The sequence below is a fragment of the Podospora anserina genome, chromosome 7, assembly GCF_000226545.1.
Source record: "Podospora anserina S mat+ genomic DNA chromosome 7, supercontig 1".
NCBI classification, from domain to species: Eukaryota; Fungi; Ascomycota; class Sordariomycetes; order Sordariales; family Podosporaceae; genus Podospora; species Podospora anserina.
The window spans coordinates 1,029,094-1,050,897 of record NW_001914854.1 but is presented as its reverse complement, the minus strand read 5'-3'; the positions used below and the strand labels follow the sequence as shown (position 1 = coordinate 1,050,897).

The following is a 21,804-nucleotide window of genomic DNA, read 5'->3' as shown; positions in this document are numbered from 1 at the left end:
GCAAGGGTATTATGATGTGATAACACCACAACAAAGGTCCCTGTCGGGCGGTTAACACCCTCTTCGCTCCCAGGGTGCAAAAATAGCCAAGCATGTCGTTGGACAGCATTAGACGCCCAACCCCGGGATTGGCTGGCGTCTATTTCGGTGACCCCACCCCTTATGCGGGGAGATGGGACCCAAGAGATATTTTAGCGTCCAGTCCAAGCTTCTTATCCAACCTCCCCTATGCATGCAGACATCCATCTGCACATGCAGCAGTCACTGTTGGCTCTAGAAATCGAGACCCAATCGTAGAATATTCCCTCTCTCATCTCTTCTGTAAAAAGAACGGCAACGAGGCACTCCGGGCATTTCCTCCAAACCATCTTGCTGACATCCCATCATAGCTCATCTCGCCTTTCCATAACGTCAGGAACAGTTACACAACAGATGTCGAGGAGAATTGTTTCTGCAAATAACCCAAAACAGAACAGCGAGCATGCAATCATCCTTGAATTGAACAACGTTCTTGCATTGCATCGGCAACCCCTTCCCTGCATGTCGACCCGACCACTTCGCCAAAGCATGCATCGTATAGATGCTTCATGGTCATTGGAGAATAGCGATTGAGGTATGGTAATTGTTTCGTTGGTTTGACGAATCTTTGACTTGTCAAATGCTCGTTGGCCACAACTATGCCGTATACAATATCGACTCTGCCAGAGACACCCTTGCCCCGCATCACTTCCATCCATATCTCCCTGCAGCGTCACTTTTGTTCTGCTTGCCTTTGGCAAAGCTATCCTCCAGGGCACTCTGGTTGTTCTGGGCCATGTTGACCACCTGTCTCAAGCTGTGCTTGCCTGGAGCAATCGATCTGATCGGATTGTAAACCTGCTGCTCACCCGACTGTCTGAGGGCTTCGTTGGAGTTGTATTCGGCTTCCATGTTGAAGTTTATCATGTTGGTCGGTACTTGGTCCGAGCGACCAAAAAGCTCACGGCGGGCTGCCTTGGAAAGGCCGGCAAACGCGTCCGGTACCGGGTTTGAAGGTTGGGTTGTTTCTACAGGGTAAGGCGCTGTGACATCATGTGCGTGTTGTAAGGTAGGAGAGGGTTCTGGGACTGTGAATAAAGGCTCGTAGGCGCCCGTGGTTGTTGTGGCCGTGGGGACAGGTGGAGGAGCATCTTCGTCGTCGTCGACGGAGAACAGGGAGACATGTTTCTTTTGCGGACTCGGGGGTACTGGCGGGTCTGTGATCACTGCTTCTGTCGGTGTCGACACCCGCGCTGGAACCTCAGTCTTCGCTACTGTCGCTGTTGCTGTCGTCTTCTTTTTGGCGTTCAGTCCAGTCTTCTTCCTCACAACTGAAAGCGGCTTGAACATGAGCGGCTTCCCCACCAGCTTGACCTCCGATTCTGGTTTCTGACCCTCGGGTATTGATGGACCAGAGCTCTTTTTGGGAGCTGGGAGGTTGAGGCCACCGCCTCCTGATGTCGATGAGCTATCGCCATAGCCGTCGTCTCCTCCTCTTACAAAAGCTGGTTCCGCGCCTGTCCTCAAGTTCACCCTTGGTGCCGGCGCTGAGCCTGGCTGCCTCGCAGAGGAATCGGATGAGGAATCGGATGATGCAGCGATGGCAGTTGTTTTCTTCGGTGGTGGTAAGAAAGAGCCAAAATTGCCGAATCGACTTCCGCCGGTCGTCGTTTTGGCGCGTTTCGCGTGTGGCCCGTCATTGTCGGCAGTCTTGCCTGCCGCGCTCGTGGTCGGTAAGTTGACAACGATCTTGCCTGAGCCTCCGACAAGCTTCTGAAATGGCTTCTTATTGTTTGCGGCGCTGGCTGCCGGGACAGACGCTGGTTTCTGTGCCTGTGGTTGTGGAAGTTCGGCATCGGAATCCGAGTCTGAGTAGTCCACCAAGCCCATATTGATCAAATGATGTCGTTTGCGTGCCGATGACGATGATTGAAATTTGGGGTTTGGGTTTGTAGGAGGCAAACAGTTGATTGCTTCTGCGACCGTCAGAGGCGCGGCTACCTTATCGATAAGCCTTGGCAAGCTCCACCCACAGTGCAACGACGACTCGGTTGTCTCTCTTGACTGACAATCAATCAAAGTATCCTCCTAAGCGGTTTATCTCCTGCCGAAATGATTGTATGTAATTAAACTCTTGCAAAGCAACCTTATATAAACTTGTTACAAAGCAACCCCTCCAGCACCTCGGTCTGCTATCACTGAGAAACCACAATTATCCCTGTTTCGGCTTCGGTGGGGCTCTCTGTCGCCGTGACAAATGCGCCAAGCATCTGGGACCCTGGGGGGTGAGCGGGCCATACACCTCACCAAGCATCATCCAACTGACAACTGCTCAGTCACTTCTCACTTCGACTTCTTATCGTCACCGGTTGCTCTGGCAGTATACTCGGCGATTAGAAAATACGTTTTCATTTTGGGTGTTCATCTGATCCTGACGGGTTCTCTATTCACTACCTTTGGCGGGGCGAACCTCCTAATCACCTGCTTGTTTCACCGTCTTTCACCAATCGGCCAGCTTCCTGCGTTGCTCCCCTCCCCCACCACGCTGGATATCTTCATATTTTAATCTATCTTGCTACCTGGGCGTATATCAATCTTCGTTGCCGACCTGAAATCATCAAAGTCACGCCTGGAGAGTGAAACCCAACACTGCCTCGCCTGCCACGACCTTCTCACAACCAACATGTCTGTCATTCAAGTCGAAGAGTGTGTACCTCATACAAAAGGTTTCTACCTGCAAATTAAGCTGACATACTCTCAGTTTGGTCTTGTACCAACTCCGAACCAGCTACTTGAACGATATCGCTGATGGAGTTGGCGAGCGTCTTTTCACTTTGAACGAGAACTTCCTCAATTCAGCACCTTTCAAATCGGCAGGATGGCGCCCAAATCCCGCTCTCATCAAGAGGACTCATTCGCCTCCGATTCCAACGGCCATTGCTTCCGAGTATTTCCAGGCCCCCAAGGCGGCTGGACTAACGCTGGAAGATGAGGGCGAAGAAAATGGCTTGTTTCCAGGTGGTGTTCCGGAGACACTTGGGCCAAGTCTAGCGACGAAACGGCGGCGCCGGCGTGAGCAAATGGAGGAAGATGACAGCAGCGATCTTAGCGATGAAAGCGATGATGAGCCTGATCAACGTGCTGCTCAGCAGATAAAATTTGCGAAGATGCCTGTGCGCAACCGATCAGGATCCTCTCCTCTGCAATCATCCAACCTACGGCAGATGACCACCGTTTCACCTGCTCGCCCTGTCCCAAGGAGAGGCTCGCAGTCCGCTCTCGAAACTGTCAAAGAACGGGCTAGACGCGACACGGTGACGAGTAGTGAGGTCTCTTCGGAGAATGAATTTGAGTCATTAGGTTATCACAGGCACAGGGAAGCCGCCCGACAAGCGGCAGCTAGAGCCGCCAAGCTGTCGGTCAAGCTCACCGAGCCCACCGAGGGCATCAAGAGACAGGGAAGTGAACTTCTCGAGGAAGAGGCGGAGTCCGATTCTGATGCCTCGGATATGTCTTTGGCTTTCATTGAGAGCATCGACTCAGCATCCATTTTGGAGGCTGTGAAGAACCCTATGAACGCTTCGCTTCGGGAACAGGTTGTGGGCACACCACCCAGGGAGTTCACGCGAAGGATGACGATACGGAAGTCGGCAATGCCCTTGCCTCTACACTTACCGGTGGGCGATCTACCACCACCCCGTCCGTTGAGCACAATTCGGCCCATCAGCATGATCCAGCCGAAGAGTTTGTTATCCGCAGCTCTGAAAGCCAAGAAGACGAAGCCAACCCTGCCGTTCGATGGATTTGCCTCGCTTTCTGGTCAGGGAGACCCGAATCCCATCATGCTGCGCATTTATGCCCCATTTTCGAAGCAGCCCTCAAAACCATTCGAGGTTCTTATTCGGCGGACGGTTCATGAGGGAGAAGGCGGCGACCGAGCCGTAACGGTTGCCGACCTAATTGGTTTGAGCTTGTGGCGATATAACGAAGAAAAGCTGGAGCCACCACTTCCCAGCGACAAGCTCAATGTGAACTGGTGGACTTTACGAATGGTTGAGGAAGATGGCGAGGTCGATGATGACTTCCCACCCTTGGAGCGCAAAAAGCAGCTCACCTCATTCACAACAGCGAACAACAGGGCCGGAAGAGCCCGTTCAGCTTCCAAAGTCTACGACATTTTTGCTTTGTCGCAAGCTTCACAGGATGAATTTGAAGAGAACCAGCGGGTGACACCGCAGTTCGAGCAAGAAGCCGGCGGCGAAGAGGAGGACAAGGACCTTACTCCCAAGGGCACGCCCCGACCCGAGGCCGTCTTGGGTGCTCCCGCGCCGCCTAGAGAGAACCCCGTCCTCAACACGGGATACAAGGCAGGCACCATGTTCGCCGATGTGCCTCAATCTACCCAGCCTACCGCACCTGCGTCCCGCGGTGAGAAGAGGCTCCTTCGCATTCACATTCACTCGTCAGATGCTGCACCAGGGCAGATGCTCACACTCGACGTCAGCACCGAAACGTGGTTAGCCGAAGTTCTGGACACGGCGTGTAGAAAACGCCAGCTAGACAAGGCCAATCATGTGTTGAAGGTTCCGAATACCGGCACCGTGGTGATGCTTGACCGAACGGTCGCTTCGTTGGGCAATATCACAGAATTAGATCTGTACCGTCGGCGCTTTGCCACAGACGGGCCGCTCACCATGACGGGTTCGCCAAGCAGCTCGTCACCTAGGCCGGTTCTGTTTTCTGATAACTCCAGCTGGACCAAGGCGAAGAAATCCAAGCTTTTGGGTACCCATCCATTGGCAAAGGAGGTCCTGAAGCAGGATGAGCTTGGACTCAGCACCCAGGTCAGAAAGTACACAGTTTGGCGGAAGCAGCCGATGCGGTTGCTGTCAGAGAAGCTGTTTGCCATTGACAGTGAGCATGTCCACATCATGCCAGCCTCTGGCACCAAGAGCGGGGATCTCGATTCAAAGATGACATCCATCCACTTCAGCAATGTGGTGGGCTGCAAGGTTTCACGCAAGCACCCGACCAATTTCAAGGTATGTGACGAGGCCAGGTGTGGAGCTCCTGTGTTTGGCGAGCCACCAACTAACCCTTTTGACCGCTAGCTCGTGGTGTACAAGTCTACCGAGAGCAAGAGGTACGACTTTGTGACCAGCAGCCCGGAATCCGCGGCAGAGATTGTTCAAGAACTCAAGAAGGGCATTTCGCCATACCGAGAAGTCTGAGCTTGATGAATAGCTCGGACCGCACAGGCAACACCGCCATGCGTCTATGCTACACAGCCAGCAGCTAGCCGGAATTTTCCAACTCATTGGCTCACAATGGACTGTGCGATGACCCCTTGCCTGCGTTTCCACTTTGTTGAGGCGTTGCCATACACGAGCTGGATGGCTGCAGAGCAGATCGAATTCTCAAGAAGAAAAATATGAACTAATATCTCCCCAACTTTGATACCATCGCGGTGACATCATGGATGAAGTGAACGGAATTGACGGCAAAGGTGGAAACGTTGACGAGCTGGTGTGGAGATGGATGAGGGGTCAAAATAAAGTTGGGACCCCTGCCTCCCGGGGGGCACGGCTGAGGCTGCCGGAGATGGGTGGAGCAAAGACGGAGCCGACGACGACAAAGCAGGGAAATCTGGGAACATCACCCGCACCTCTGCACTACCGAACCAAGATTTCAGGAGAATCTTCCATCTCAGCATCACCTGCATTTCCAAGCTAGGATTGCGTACAGCTCCATGATGCCAGCCACCGCAAAAGGAGGCGGATTCTCCGACAGGGAGACACACATCCCGTAGCCACGACAGGACAAGAAAAGACGGCCGGTGACGGACCTTGAAACCGAAAGCTCCCCGCAATGATGACATTACTCAAGGGCAGTCCAAGCTATCCAGGCCCATCGCCTTGGTCGCACGGCAGAGCAACGGTGGATATTCGGTACAACGGGCTACCCACGACGGACCTGGTGGACGCCCGTCCGGCCACTGGGCTTGCGTATCCCTAGCGCCCCATTGCGCACAGTGATGCGCCCTGCATGTGCCAATGGCCAAGACAGTGTCTGGTCTGGATCGCCGCACCACAGACGTAGCGGCGGGTTGCTGGGTTACCGAGCCCACACGCATTCCATCCCAAGGTTGATCGGTAAAGGCTCGGTCAAACCCAAACTCTATGACAAAGGGACCTGCAGCTGGCTGGCGGCCGATCGAGATGCATGTACGGTACGCCGCGTACGTCTCGGGTCATGCGAGAGACACATATAAGTAGGTCCTCTGAGCATCTGACCTCACTAGGACTTTCCATCCCACAATTCACCCGTCTGCCTCACCCTGCTATCCCTCGTTCTGTCGAGTTGTTGTCTTTTGTCGCTTTACCTCGCAAAAAGCCTAACCAACACTTTGATCACCAACCCTTCACAACCGCCAACATGCGTTTCGCTCCTATCCTCGCCGGCTTTGCTGCCCTTGTTGCTGTATGTGCTGACCACGCTTCTCCTATGCATCATGTACGCAGTGCTAACACACCTGGCATTAGGCCCAAGACACCACCACCGTTGTCGACACCACCAGCATCGACCCCACAGACACCGCCGCTATCTCGTCCATTGCTTCCAGCGCGGCCTCTGTCTCCTCCGTCGTCAGCTCTGCCCTTGAGTCGGTGAGCACCTCTGCCGAGTCAGAGCTCAACTCCATCAGCACCAGCGCCGACTCTGTGCTCTCCAGCTTCAGCTCTGCCATCGCCACTGCCACCGGCGCCGACAGAGATTCCCTCACCTCGGAGCTGGCCGGCTACACCTCTACCGTCGCTTCCCGTGTCAGCTCCGCTACCGAGGCTGCCGGGTCTGCCTCCAGCTCTGCCACCAACGCCGGCCCTCAACAGACGGCCGCCGTCGCCATGGGTGCCCTCTTTGGTGGTGCCGCCCTCTTGGCCAACTTTTAAATCAGTCAAAGTGACTTACGGTGTACATGGATGGAGCCTTCTGTAACAACATTAATGCTTTTGGGGTTTTGGGCGGTGGGGAGGGGAGGGGGGTTCAATGCTGGCAGGTTTTCAATAATGGACAGGTGCTGGACAGAACACAGCAACAAGATCGCTTTGGAAATTTGGAGGGATCTGGGAATGAGGGGTTTGCTAGCATGAGCAATTAATCGACGGGTATTTCTTTTTGTGTTCAGTGATATCTGGTTTACTTGGTTTAAGGTTCTTTGTGTGAATCTGGATCCTGGTACTAGGGTTACTTTTTTGTTGTTTTTTGTTACAACTGTGCCATGATTTTTAGTCTTTTATACCAAATACAGATTTCACTTGAATCACACGGCTTCGTCGGCTTGAATCAGATGAAATGTGAAGTCCAGATGAGGGATGATGCAGGGCATCTCAGAACCCTTGGGGCGGCCGCAGACAGCTGATTATTGTACGTCATTGACTCTCGGTTGTTAGACGAAACAAAACAGAGTCAGACAAATGTTTCCCTCTCAACCTGATATATTTACGAGGGGATCGTCCCTCAGTATATGTCACAACAGTACCCAAGGCAATCAAACTGCCTCCCGTCAATTGCTAGGTGGTATAAGCACAGTTGACTGTTGTGTCCTGTGAATGTGCTCCCACAATCCTATGTTGGGTACCTCTGGAATTCGGCATAATACATAAAAAATCTCGAACCCAAACACAACAGAACAAACACACAGACACCGGACCGGAGAATAAAGAAAATCGGAGACATTTGACACATGAGAAACAGCTGGAAAAATACGGAACCCGGGGGGGGGAGAGACAGAGGAGGTGAGACATGGACTGTCAGCAAATTTAGTGGGGTTGTCCGGGTGCTTTATGCTTGTTTACTTGCACTGCACCTGAGTAGACATTCCCACAGGTCACAGCAGAAGGAGGTAGCGAGGTCAAGTTAGGTAGAATACCTGCCTACAGAAACCTCGACGTTTGGCAAGAGGCAGGTACTGCTGAAATCACCAGAAGAAAAGAAAAAGCAAGATAAACACACAGACGGATGGCAGTGAAGGATACCTTGGTGAGAATGCCTTTCAAAGTAGATAACAGGTAGTCAACAACAGTTCCTCAAAGATATAAGCGGACATGATAAGTATTTCCAACACTTCACACTAGAGCAGAGCTGCATGTGTTACTTGCCCTGCCGCTAATACACCTTAAGTCCAAAGCGCGCATATATGCCATGATTAGTCATTGTTTGCTACATAAGCTCCAAAATCAACTACAACTATCACATACGACCATACCTGGCAGAAAACTCGGGATCCCGTCCGTTCTCCCCTCGATAACCTGTCAAGGGCCAGACCAGTACCCAGGTGGGTGACCACTGGGGAATCCCTGGTGTTGTATGTTTTTAGCCCTTTTTCGTTTTTATTTCTTTTTTATCAACGAATCCTATGGCCTCTCACGTTTCTGCTTTTTGCTCGTTCCTCACTGTCTAACACTAACACAGTATCAATTCGATGGTACAATCTCACAACTTCCAAACCTTCCTGCACCTCCTAATCTCTATTACCATAATCTAACACCCCTATGGTATCATTAGCAACCTTGATCATTAAGTCTTCAACACCTCATAACCGGTATAATAGCCCAAAAACGCCTATCGCCATCCCATAACATAATGTCACTTCCCCATATTCCTCCTCAGCTCCCCCCACAACCCATCCACAACCTGAAAAACCGCCGTGACATCCCTCATAACCCCCTTATCCACCGTCCCCGACCCCCCCAACAACCGCTGCTGTATCTTATCCGGATGCCACCTCACCCTCTCCTCCTTCAACCTAGCCACAAACTCCTTCTCCCCAGTCTCCTCCAGCCCCAGCCCATTCACAAAAAAGGTCCTCACCTCCCCCGCCCTAAACCCCCCCTCCTCATCCCTCTCCACTCCAATCGGCCAAGGAATCTTCTCCGCCCCCGGCGCAGCATCTTTAACCCACTCCTCCCATTTCTGTAGATACCTCTCAAACCTCGTCCTCCATGACCGTTTCAACCGCCTCTCCTCCCCTCGTATAAAACTCCTCTCCATTTCTTTTTCTATCCTCCTTCTTTCTTCGTCCTTCTTGGCCTGTTCCTCTTTTTGCTTTTTGCGCTTCTCCCGTTCTTCCAACAGGCCAGCATGAGTCTTCTCCCACATCTTCTGACGGACATACTCGGCGTATTCCTCGTCTGTCATCTTTTCTAGGTGGCCGGTGGCGGGGTTGACATGTTCGGGGTTGGAATAAATGTGGATTGGCTGGCCGTAGATGGCTTCCCAGTATGCGGCGCCTTCGTCGTCGGCCATGGCGTCGAAGAGGGATTCGCGGAAGGCGGTTTCTGGATCTAGAGGGTCCGGGGCAAAGGGGTCGGGTTGTTGGGGGGAGGGGGGCCGGCGGCGGCGGGAGGAGCGGTGGTGGTGGTGGTGACGGTGGGAGGAGCGGCGGTGTTTGTCGGAGGGGGAGCGGGAGCTGTGACGGTGGCGGTGGGATTGCGAGGAGGTGCGGTCTCTGGAGCTGGATCTGCGTTTGTCTCTGTCGAGATCCCTTTCCTCCCTGTCTTTATCGCGATCTCGGCGGGAGCGGGAGGGCTTGGATTTGAAGCGGAATTTGGTGGATTTCGGCTTCGTAGAGTTGCCGTCTGCTTCTGGGGTATGGTTTGAGCCATCTGTAGGCATAGGATCGTCCTGTTTCTCTGACTGATGCGGTTCATCTTTGGCGTCTGGTGGTTCCTCGCCTGGAGGGGTTGATTTATGGCGGGGCATATCGCGATGCGTCTTGCTTGGTTGGCCCGCTGGTCTTGGGCCGTATTCATCGCTATCGCTGCCGGCATCGTGATCTGGGCGGTTGATTGAGGCGAGAATACGCCGCCTCTTGGGCGAGCGTGGTGAGTCTGCCATTATTGCTGTCCTTTTCCCCGGCTCAACAATGGCAGATGGTTGACGACCTCGTTGATATTTCTTGGCCCAATAGCTAGCAGCGATAAACTTTGGACGGTTCGAGTGAGGTCAGAAAGTGGAGCGGCTCAACTGTGGCTTATCCCTGCTCCTGCATGTGGCACAAGGCTAACCCCCACACTTCATCAGCGTCACCATCTTCAACTATCAACTGAACCTTTCATCCATCTATCTTGTGCAAAGACTTCAGATGGGGTTTCAAAAATTGCGCTGCCCATCGAGCTTCTATTACACAGTCCCCTTCTTCTTCTTTTCATCCCTAAGCTATCACAATGTCCCCTTCTCAATCCCCCTCTCAGCCCTCCAAGGCCAGTTGAAATCCACTTGGGCTCGGCAGTTGCTGTTGCATTGCATTGCTATCGCCAAGGATATCTTATCACCGTTTCTCAGCTCCCACTTTCACTGCTTGAAACAACCTTTGCATTAAATTCCAATTCCCCCTTTGGTCGCTGAATCGTCCCACCGATCCGGATCAACGTCCCGTGGCCATGACTGACCCATGTACAAGCCCAAACCCGACAGGTCGGATCATGTAACCCCAACATGGGTGAGGGAGCAACGACTGTGCCTCCCTCAACCACACCATTGGGTGCAGACACACTGCTTACCACCGCACTGTATTGGGCTTCAACGCCAGTTCAGTTCGATACATTTCAGTACACACCGCTATCTTGTCCCGCCGAGTAAGTCTTCTCACCGTCTCCAGTATCATCTGGCGGTGGACACCTCGGTAATCCTATGGTGATGTTACATCGCTGACTCGCTCCCCAGATGACAACCAAAGACTTGTGAATCGATTTTTCTTTCTTTTTCGGTGCTATTCTATGGCTTCCTTGGCCCAATTCGTCATATGATGAAGGCCCAGGGCAACCTTCTCCTTCCATGGACGAGGACCCGCAGAAGCACCACGCTCCGTTTCTCCAGTGCGAGGAGGAAAAGTCGGTAGGGACAATGACAAGATTCGAAGAGTTACAACGGTCTTCGATGGTGTCAACAGCAATCTCAAAAACGCGCTGTTTATCTCGCGATGTCGACTGAATTTGGGCAGACTGCCGGTTTCGTTGCAACGTCGCCTCCGATTTACCGAGATCGAACTTGCCGGTACGGCACTGTTTTGCAACGTTTGGGACAGAAAGACAAGGACTGCTACACTTCCACAGGCCCCAGACGATACTCGGACGGCCTTGAGGTAGCGAGCAACCCTCACAAGCCATCATCCCGCGCACCTATCGATTTTTAGTCCAGTATTCTGTCAAACATGCTCGGCTATCATTTACGCAAAACACTCAAGGATCACGGTCTACTCTCTACCTTCCTGACTGATGTACTCTCATTTCCCAATCACTTATGACCAACACCTTGAGGTGACAATGAATAAAACAGAATGTCCAACCTTCGGTAGCGGTCACCGCCACCATCCACCGCAAATTCGAGAGTGTTACACCGATATGACAAGCTCCGAAGTAACAAGGCACTCTATTCCGGCTCACCCTCGTACTTTTGCGCCTGTTTCGGATATTGAAATCTCGACATACCGTGATTGGCAGCCGCCAAAAATTTAGCCCGGTTGGCTGACGCCCAGCTTGTCAAGATCATGTCATTTCGAACAACACCGCCTCAGCAATGGCACCTCGAAACGGTGGAACAATCCACATGCTAGGAACCTTGATGAGTCGGGTGACTTTCTTCATCGCTGAAGAACCCCACGATGAAGACACCGAGATGAGACATGGGTGTGAGATGGAGATCCTGCAGAGACGGAAATGGAATACCACCTTGCTTTCCGCGCCTGTAAAAGGAGAGTATACGCAAGCTTCGACTCAGCCAAGATGCACAACGGCGTCTTCTTTTGGTTGACTGGTCGATGTTCTTGCTTCTTCCTATCACTGTCGTATCCACAATCTAATAGCGCTTCCACTTGTGGACATTGGATCGACGCTACGAGTCGACCCGCCCACGGTTGATTTCTCGCGAGTGAGTTTCAACTGGCTCAAAAAGGATATTGCATCCTTTCGTCTCTGATTCGACCGACACGACCAAAAAGCCAGCCGTTTCTCTTGTTCCAATTAGCCCAGCCTGTCGAATATCTAACTCGCCATGTGCCGTTATGCCATGCAACTAACCGACGAGATGCGGTGGAGTGGAGGTATTCAATGGCGAGAGGGCATATCGCTACAGAAACCGGCGGATTTCTTACTGAGCCCGGTAGCAACCGAGTACAAGCGGTTCGTATCAATGATGGCGTGACAAGGAGGTTGTGACGAATGGAATACCTTCATTTCATGCAAATGGTTTATTTGCTGCGGTCGCTTATACACGGCCAATGGCAAAAAACTATCGTCAGACGCGGCGAGTGGGAAAATGATGAGATTGTGAACAAGACGAGCCAAGAAACTCTGGAACAACACAATGCGCCACAGGGTCGTCTTGTTCGAGACCTAGCTTTCTGCGAGGCGGCGGCGGTGGTGGGGGGAAGGAAGGAAGGAATGGGTGGTGACCGGTGATGGGTGTGTTGACCGGTAGCCACCATCTCATGGATCACCCAGGATTAGTAGTACTGTACACCCCAACCTTGTTTTGCCCGGTCTTCCCTTCCTCACCTCGCCCGACCAGACGGTTTCTTACACACCATCTTTTGGAGGAGGAGGTGTTATGCTGGAGGCCCAAGGCGGGGGTGGGGTGTCACATAGGTGTGTGTTGGAACACACCATGATGCTGAAAAGGGTAAATCGGGGGGATGGGGGGAACAACGGTTTGACAAGGCGAGGCAAGCCTTCTTGCATATGTTGCAGCAGAAAGAGGCTGCGGCTCAGCAGTTTGTGTGTGTCTGTGGATGGGTGAAAAGGCAACGTAACTCTGGTGTTGCAGCAGCAGCAGCAGCACAATTCATACTCACACATACAATACCTACATTTTTTTTCTGCACTTTCTGCAGCCTGGCGAAACTGCAACACCACCCTCCATCACCCGCGCTCGCCCAAAACATGCACGTTGGATTCGTGTGAAGGTGGGTGTGGTGGGGGGAAGGGGGGTATAAAACGGCGCCTATGTCGAATCATTTAAGCGCGGTAATCGGGGATTTTATCATCTGGCATCCGAATGCATGGACAACAACAACTCTTAAGCCACAGTTTGATGTGTAGACCACCGGTCAACCTTGACGTTTTATTATTTCCGCACTTTGATCCTACCTAATTAGGCATGTAACTAGCTTTGTGGCTGTTCTGATCCTTTGGACATTCTTGATTTACTTTTTGGCGGTTGCAACTAGATATACAATAACGTGTGCAATGTACCAAATATATGTACATGTACTGTAACAGTAGCTTTGCTTCTCAAAGCTCTATCTTGCAGCTGCTGCTTTGAGAGATCACGGCCGAACAGCAAACCACAGCTTCGCGCTGGCCGCGTGCTACTACCCTATTATATATCCCCATTGGATACAGCTCCAGCCTCCTCCCCCTCACAGACAGGCATGCAGTATGTAAACATACATATACACATGCAGTTTGCATTCTACCGCTGCCTGTAGCCCCCGCCCAACCTCCCACCTCGGCCGTCTGTTGACTTTGTATCCTGTCGGGTATCCAACGAATAGAACTTGAACAACAATGATAAAAACAATCTTGGTATTGAATATGCTCGCCGGCTGCTCCCCCCTGAAACCTTGCTCTTCCCCCCCCCCCCCCCCTCCCAGCCTCCTCCTCTTTGAACCGAACTTGTCAAAATTAAAGCAGACAAATCAGAGGCAAGAAACCAAGGAGAAAACATTGTCCAATCGGTGAAACTTCTTGCAGGAACACACGCACACTTTCTACTGCTGCTCCAACTTTTCCTAATCCAACGCCCGTGTGTCCAAAAAAGAGAAAACCCACCCAATCCTCCCCAGCTAAGCTTTCATTGGCATAGTAGCCCAAAAAGACAATTATTCCTCCTCCCACCGTACCTCCTCTCTCCGCGAATATATGTAAAAAACAGAAAAAAACCCCCCCCCAAAAAAAGGATTGTACATAACTGAACAAAAGGCTGAATATGTGCAGGTGGTGGTGTTATGATGATTAGAAACTTGATATTCAACAAAAAAAAATTTATACAGACAGAAAAAAAGGAATGCTATATGCTGTGCGGTGGGTATTACAACAAGTTTGATAATAGAAAACCCAAAACCCAAAAAGAACCCATCAAGAAACCCCGCGCTTCCAAAATGCTACCAAAAAGACAAAAGAAACAAACGACAGTTAGAAAAATAAAGCCAAAAACATCTTTTGAATTTTCTTTCTCCTCCCGCCCTAAACAAGAAACTGTGGTCCGTCTGGCCTCGCCCTGGTCGCCCGTGGCAATTTGTTTTGATCCTCTAGTATGATGCCCAATAAAAACAAAGGAAATGTATGTGGTGGAAGGGGGTATTATAGGGTATTGGGTGTAAATGATTCGATATGTGTAGTATGTTCTGTCGTATGCGTTATTCACCTCGGCCCTCCCTCAGAAGGTCGTGGCCCGGTAGCCCAACCGGCGGTTTCGTACGAGCTCTTTCGGTGGTATTGAGGCAGGTATGGTGTGATCGGTTGAGGGGGGAGGGACGGGGGAAGCGTCGGTGGCCGAGAGGGAGGGCCGCTGGGGGCAGGTGATGGTGTCGTCGAGGAAGTTCCTCCCGGCTGGGGCTCGAATCGAAGAGGGGGTAGTCGTGAAGGTCCCGGGGGTGGTGTAATATGGGGAGACGGTGGGATTCCAAACGCAGAAGCACCAGCGATGGGTGGCAGGGTAGTCGGTGTGGACAGGGCAAAGGATGATGTGGGCATCTGAGGTTCGGAATCTGTTCTTCGCCTTCTCAGAGGCGGCTCGAGCATAGATGGTTCCCCGTAGGCGCTCGGGCGCACATGAGGATGCGGGTGGGGATGTTGAAGAGGGTGAACAGCAGGGTGAGGGTGAGGGTATGGGTGAGAGTGTGACTGTGAGTGCGCGTGCGATACTGGCATCGGCTGTTGGTGTGGTGTATGTGACCTGCTATCTCCTGCCGTTGGATAGGGTGCTGGGACTCTTGACGTAGACGGGCTCGGCGGTCCTTCCGCCCACTCGCTGATACCAGCCGTTCGGGCAACGATATCTCGCAGACGATTTCGGTCATTTCTGTAGTGGTCACGCTCAATTTGTAGCTCCTGGCACCGCTTCTCCAGCTCATCCGCCTTCCTTTCCAACTCCCGGTTTCTCGACTCCAACTTTTGTAGCCCCTGTTGCTGTTCTCTCTCCCTCTCCTTCTTGCGCTGTCTGAATCTCGCTGAAGCACCCGCGTTTCGTTGTCTCTTCTCATCCGCCTGCTTCGACGCTTGGTGAACGTCCACCGGAACCACAATCTCCTCTCCATGCCTCGGTGTGATTGTTAATAGAGTCTGGCCTTCCGAAATCTGCAAGCTTCGAGTTGCTGAACCTGCTGGCGGAAGTGTGCCCATGGGCCCTGGCCCCCATCGCCCATCACCATGAGGATTGGATGCCGGCAGTCCCCTGCTTGACATGGTCGGTGTCCCATATGGTGAGCCTGGAAAGACTGGCTGCCCGCTGTATTCACGTTTGAGGGGAGCTGGGTGTGCTAGTTCACGGGGGTGTGCCATTGGGTGGCCGTGGCTCAGACTGGGTTGTGAGAGTGATCGAGAAAGCCCAGAGGTCGGCCGCGTGGGGGCGTGGGAGCCGGGGTATGGCGACGGAGCTCCCAACGGAGGACCGACGAGCATGGAAAGGTCATTTGTCTGAGACGAAGTTCTCGGAGTAGGGGCCGGTAAATTTGCGAGCTGGGGTTCGACTGTTCGCAGAGCAGCCCTGCTAAGGCTTGCAACTCTCGGGGACTTTGGGGTTAGTATCCGTCTCGCAGTAAAAGGATAGGGATGGACAGATGAAGGTGAGCCCCTCTCGGCCGAAGAGGAACCACCGGCCGGAGATGCTGTCGGATGTGTCTGCGCGTGAGTTGCCCTTGGTGTGGAAGCCCCACTCTGTCCTGGGATGGTATAAGGACGTGAAGGCGAGCCCTGTGTTGTCCCATATTGAGGAGTTGGCCCCATTGTTGGTTGGGGGCTGCCTTCGGCAGGAGCAGGTTGTGAGCCTGCTGGATTAAGGATGTTGTGTACGCCAGAGGGTCGGTTTCCTGGCTGCCAGCCTCTTTCGTTTCCTTCGACTACCGTTGCTCCGCTGGGGTTATGGGACGACTGTGTTCTGGGAGCATCTTGTTGACCGAGATGTTGTTGTCGGTGTTGTGGAGAGGTGTTGGTGTCTGTCGCTGGCGATTGCGAAGAAGGACGAGAAGAAGGGGGAGGTGCTGGCCCCCCCTGCGACATCGAGGTCTGTTCCCCTTCGCTTTTGGGGCCTTGAAGACCGTGACATTGACGCCTGTAACTGCTGTCGGGCACCGGGAGGACCAGTTCTTGGTCAAGGCCAGTACCTTGGGCTCCCCTCCTTCGGTGGTCCTGGGCGGCTGTCGTGAACAGCAGCGAGGTGTCCGCACCAGACCAGCGGGGTGCTGGTTCTTGGGCCCACCGCTGGTGAATCGGCGCCGTGATCGCCAGACTGACGGATTCGTGTTTGAAACAGCTATAAGCCGGCTGTTCCACTGTCGAGGATGGAAGGTTTGGGGTCCCGGGAGGTGCTCTGACGATGTCCCTTTATGTCACACAAGGTGTGTAAGGCGCTGAGAGAGCGGATTCCGAACCACGTCCTCTGCTGGCGGAGCTGTAGGACGACACTGGGCCGTACTGGAGAGCGGCAGCGGAGCAATGACGCCAAGGTAGATGCAAGTGCGTGTTCAAAGGCCCACGACTTCCTCTATGCGTTGGCCTGCGTCAGGCGGTTGCGTGCCAGCACCAGGTTTGATGGAAGCCACGCTGCAGGATACCTCGGACAGGAAAGGGTACAGCCGTCGTGGAGTACGGGATGAGATGGGATCTTTGCCGAGTATATCAGGTAGCGAATGCAGAGACACACATACGATTCAAGCAGAACGGGCTGCGGGTGACCTTGGAGGTGCAGCGGGGCGAGCCACCACTTATTATCTCCTCCGTACGGATGCTCTTCGCAGTTGAGTGGTCGAAGTGAGGGACCCCAGAGTTTGCGCTAAGGTGATTTGTCGTCTGAATGGACAATCCCACAGCACAGCCAAGGCCTTCCCGTCGTTGCCTCGCAATTTTACGACGGAGAGGGGACCTGTGGTGTCTCTGTGGTGGGTATCGAGGAGCTCGGGGGAGTGGACTGAGAGAGCAGCCCAGTAGTTATCGTGTCTTCCGAACGGCGGCAATAGTGTTACTGATATCAAAGCCCCGTCTCAGCGTACTCTTTCGGGGCCACTTTTCCGTTACTGTCCCGAGACCAAAGGTTGAAGACTTGGGACAAGAAGATATTGAGAGCGTCCAGGTTGGAAATGACAAAGATAGCAGGCTCTTGCGGTTGCCATGCACCAACCTTTAAACCCCCAGGTGTAAGGCCCATGTCGTTTTCTTACCCACTCCCCCTCTTATCGGTCAAGGAACAGTGTAGGTACCAGTGTACCTAGTAGGTAGTGTATGAGCTAGGATGCTGACCCTTGACTTCAGCACGAACGAGCAGTTGGGTCCTTTGGGCAGTGGAGGTGTCAGTAGTGCCCTGGACAGGTACCGGGGGTCCAGTTACCACTGGCCATGGAAGCCCGGGAGGGGGGGGGGGGGGCGTGGAACTGCAGAATGCGTAAATGCTTGCCCGTCTGCTAGGGCCACAACGGGGCTTCGACAACGACTCCTTCTGGAATGGTTGGCTGCGGGACAGTCTTTCTCGTCTCTTTCTTTCTTCATGTTGAACGAGGCAAAAAGAAATGATGGGCGCTGGCAACGGTCTTCAACGCGGGCGGGAAGACAAGCAAGACACTCTTACACTTACTTGCGTGACTCCCGCACCCCTAGCGACCCGAGGAACTGGCCCCGAGCAGCTGGATGGGTGGCTCGCATGAGCGGCAGTATAAGCCCTGTAATCCACTCCTCCAGGGCTAGTTCCAAAGCGGTTTCCGTTCTGAGCCAACGTTTTTTTCTTCAATTCTTGGCAGCTATAAAGCGCGCCATAATGTGGGCCAGAGAACGTCCAGTTTGGACCTTGACGAGCAATCCGATGAAGCGGTGGTCGTTTGAAAAGTGTGCAGATTCTCCCCGGTAGGAAGCTCTTTGTTATGCCCAAGATGGCAGGAGGAGCAGTCTGCGTGGGTATAAGTGCTAACTAGTCAACACATGGCGGCGAGATCACCCACTGACCAAGCCCGCCACGATGCTGGTTCTGAGACCTCTGGCAGATCCTCAGATGCTCACCGTCTGCGGTTGGGTCGACAACCTGCACATCTGGCGCTTAACTGCTGCTAGTACTGTGACTGTCTCTCAAATGGCCTCACTGACCGCAGGAAGGAGACCAAGCTCCTAAGGGTGTGTGTGGTAAGACTCAGTTGTTAGTGGCTAAGGCATGAGGGTCTGCTGATGGTGGTGAGATGGGTATATAAAGCCGTGCTTGATATGGCGTGTGCTTTTCTTCATCATGCAACTAGTGTGTGACATGTTGGAGCTCGGGCTTGTATAGAAAAGTGGCCAATGCCCACATCGTGATCGAGGTCTTTGGTCAGAAGCTGACGGGAAGTGAGTGAGCTGGCAAGCGTGGACACTGGATACTGAGCGAGTTTAGGCGCAGCGGGCGGGAGCGCAACTTGGCTAGCGGAGCCGAGATGCCCGTCATTCGAAGGCGCAGGCGCAGCGGGTCGGATCCCTCTGATGCCATTTACACTAGGTCCATCACCGCTGTGAAATGAGACCCCAGAATAGCCCCGAGACGGATATCCGCTGAATTATCATGTCTGGGGGAGCTCGGGAGGGAAACGTTTTCTTCTGTCTGTTCCTGTGTCCTGCGTGTAATGAAACGGCCTGTTAGTAATTACAGGCGTAATACGAAGCTGAGCATGCGATTGGAAGCTGACCGGCACCCCGGAATCGACAATCAAAAATCAAGAAAACGGACTTCCGGGGAGTTCGCCGTTAGGCTCGTGATGCCGGTTCAGGCGTTCAGTAAAAAGGTGCGCCGAGTGGCGGCTTGCAATGTCTCGTTTGCGGACTTGTCCGTATGTAGCGTACTGTGCTGGCTCCAGTGCGGTGAGGTCTTCCCTTTCGGGCATCTGCTGGAGAGTGAAGACAAGGACAGCCCGGAGAGCTTGGACGGCCAAGCTGGAAAGCAACAAAAAGCGTTTCTGGAAGCTCGGTGGAAGGATTGGAAGGTGTGTGTGTGTGTGTGTGTGCCGCGGGAGAGACCGTTTTGATTGATGCACTACTACCATGTGATGAATGGAAAACGGTGAATGCTCCTGGTCCTGTCATGGATGAAATGCTCACCGCGAGGTGTCCACTTTATTTGCGCAAACTAGTGAACCCAATTCTCTTGAATGCGGAGTGAAAAGGGTAGGGACGCTGGCGATGACGGGCACAATTGGGAATAGCGCCTTCCCGCCAGACCATCTTCTTCTCGCGGAAGGCGGAACGGCCATTGCGCTAGGCCCCGTAGCTCCCCCCAAGTATGTCTGGAAACGTCACCGCCTTAGCTTGGTTCTTGCTGTCACCGCCGCCAGCCAGCGCTGTCCATCATGGAGACAGCTTGCCCTTGTCGTCGTTGCAGCGTGGTACCGGATCTTGGTCCGATGCGGGTCCTGACTGGATTCTCATCTGCCATGTCCACCATGTCCACCATGTCCACCATGTCCACCTGCCAGCTCATACTCACAGACGACCTCGCGGCCCCCGTGGCCCCGTGGCGCTATAGTTTTACAGAAAGACCTTTCCAGCATGTTCGCGATGTTGTCATGTCATGACTGACACGGGAGATCCATTCGGGCACACATTCACATTCAACAGTTCAGGACCAGGTGGCCGGCGGGAAAGGCGCGAAATATTAAAAAAAATAAAAATTGCACATGCTGTTTATTATTACGACAAGAACCATTGGGGAATTTCCCCGCCAAGTGGGTTGCATCATTGGGTGGTTCGCCAAGCCCCGCTCAGATCTATTGCTGCCAGCATCACCGGTAATCTTTTTGATAAATATCCCGGTGTGGCAGAGCAGAGCTTTGTCAAGGCGAGCAAATCTTCCTGCGAACGTCGACGATCGACGCCATCTTGTCAATCTCCAGGGAACTTCAGATGATTGGAAGTCAAGCACCCAAGCCATTGGGCATGAGGCGGGCGGCACAGTCGGAACTTTTCCAATGCTTCCAACGTCAGGCCAGTCTTTTCTCCAACTGGGTTGACACGGTTGACACGCGACAACCAAATCCTCTGGTAGCAGGTCCTGCCGGCTCTTTATACATGCTGGCCTGGTACCGAACCTACCGAACACACTGGCTATATAGGGACCGAGTTGACCGGTTCGATAGGTATACAACAGACTCTTAAGCATGTGTGTATACTGCAAGCCATCCTCGAGACCCCTGAAGACTGGGCATGCAGGACGTCAGCGAAGACTCTGCTCCCCCATCCAGAAACTCCTGCATCTCGCATTGATGCCTGAGCAATTCTGAGTTTTACTGGTGCCAGAGACCTTGGGCTTTCCTGCAGAAATGCAGCCCACAACGCACGCGCAGAAATCCCATGAGGCCGAGGCAGGGCGAGTAAGAATCCCGGTTCGTCTTCTTAGGGCTGGACAATGCCAGCAAACCGGCGGCGATGCCATCGTCATGTTCGTTTTTCTTGTGAGGCTTCTAACGACGGTTTCTGCGACCTTCCCATGCGGCCGGTGGGTGGGAGAGTGCTGCATCGACGTCAGTGCTATGCCTGCTTGCGGAATAGGGCATGCATATCCGGTCTCGCTTCGTCTGTCGTGCAGATTTGCCCTGTCCCTGATCACCTCCCACTAGCCTCACAAGGGTTAAAGGCCATCGAGGTAGTGAAAGGGTAGGTTGGCCGCCCCAACACGGGGCGGGTACTGGTACCATTGATGATGGTTGCCGGAGACTTCTCCATCGCGACATTTGTTGGCCACATTGATTACCACGACGCCATGAAGTACCGTAGATGTGCTTGCTCCCTGAGGCGAACCGAGACTGGTGAAGGCAACAGGTCACCACGGCATGGGCCCTGGAAGACTTCGACGTCGGCTCCAAGATTGGCAATCTCACACCCACCTCGTAGATGTGACGTGACGAAATGTAGGATTGGAAGAACACGTCAGGCGTGTGTTCTAACCGGTGGTAACCGTGGAAAGAAAGAACACTGGTGACTGAGGAATAATATCGGAAGTGCAATGAGACATTTTCATGATGATGGGTGGTGGCATTACGTACTGTGTGAAGTCGATGGGAGAGGTCTCAGTTCAAGATAATCCTGCTTCAGGAAGACGAAGAGGTGTCTCACAAGCTGATGAGATTATTTGAGACATTCCCGTCAGGACCGTGGTCATCGTCAGCCGCTCCCGTCTGTGAGGTGGATCGCCATCGTCATCAGGCCAGCAGAAACAGGGCGGGAGATGAGGGTTGTCGAAAATACATTCGGCTGGCAGCCGAGCATTATCGTTGGCCTGATGAAATATCGCTTCTGGTCGTCGAGAAGATGTGCAGATGGCATGCAGAGAAGCGCGTGGGGACCGGGACCTTGCAACACTAATAATTTTGCGGGGTTGTGTTGTGCCTCTTTTCTTTCTGATGATGGAAATTGGACGGCCGGTCACGAAAACGTCGCTCTTCCTCATTGATGCAACACCAACGTTGTGTTCAACGAAAACACGTCTCAAATCTCCGGCTTCCTAAAACGGGATACGGCAATTGCCATTCTTCCGAAAGAGACGGTGAAAAAAGGCAGCGCAACCGCA

The 21,804-nt window shown here is 53.1% G+C and overlaps 5 protein-coding genes across 5 annotated transcripts, besides 2 other annotated features; 2 read left to right on the top strand and 3 right to left on the bottom strand.

The window, feature by feature from the left end:
• Window positions 1-723: 723 nt before the first annotated feature.
• Window positions 724-2,316, bottom strand: PODANS_7_1860 (uncharacterized protein; the record flags this gene model as incomplete). The annotated part of the gene is made up of 2 exons (XM_001907801.1): window positions 724-2,106; window positions 2,218-2,316. The coding sequence occupies 2 exons, from the start codon at window positions 2,314-2,316 to the stop codon at window positions 724-726; spliced, it is 1,482 nt and encodes a 493-aa protein (XP_001907836.1).
• Window positions 2,317-2,701: 385 nt separating this feature from the next.
• On the top strand, window positions 2,702-5,249 carry PODANS_7_1870 (uncharacterized protein; the record flags this gene model as incomplete). Its single annotated transcript, XM_001907800.1, has 3 exons — window positions 2,702-2,724; window positions 2,780-5,060; window positions 5,130-5,249. 3 exons carry the CDS (start codon window positions 2,702-2,704, stop codon window positions 5,247-5,249), a joined length of 2,424 nt encoding a protein of 807 aa, XP_001907835.1.
• A 1,021-nt stretch (window positions 5,250-6,270) lies between these two features.
• PODANS_7_1875 (uncharacterized protein) lies at window positions 6,271-6,965 on the top strand (the record flags this gene model as incomplete). Its single annotated transcript, XM_001907799.1, has 2 exons — window positions 6,271-6,498; window positions 6,561-6,965. The coding sequence occupies 2 exons, from the start codon at window positions 6,271-6,273 to the stop codon at window positions 6,963-6,965; spliced, it is 633 nt and encodes a 210-aa protein (XP_001907834.1).
• Window positions 6,966-8,260: 1,295 nt separating this feature from the next.
• Window positions 8,261-8,400: a sequence feature (rRNA 5S pseudogene?).
• A 261-nt stretch (window positions 8,401-8,661) lies between these two features.
• PODANS_7_1880 (uncharacterized protein) lies at window positions 8,662-9,912 on the bottom strand (the record flags this gene model as incomplete). The annotated part of the gene is made up of 1 exon (XM_001907798.1): window positions 8,662-9,912. The coding sequence occupies one exon, from the start codon at window positions 9,910-9,912 to the stop codon at window positions 8,662-8,664; it is 1,251 nt and encodes a 416-aa protein (XP_001907833.1).
• A 4,523-nt stretch (window positions 9,913-14,435) lies between these two features.
• On the bottom strand, window positions 14,436-16,292 carry PODANS_7_1890 (uncharacterized protein; the record flags this gene model as incomplete). The annotated part of the gene is made up of 1 exon (XM_001907797.1): window positions 14,436-16,292. One exon carries the CDS (start codon window positions 16,290-16,292, stop codon window positions 14,436-14,438), a length of 1,857 nt encoding a protein of 618 aa, XP_001907832.1.
• Window positions 16,276-16,400: a repeat region (rgion duplique sur le chromosome 1).
• Between the last annotated feature and the right edge of the window lie 5,404 nt (window positions 16,401-21,804).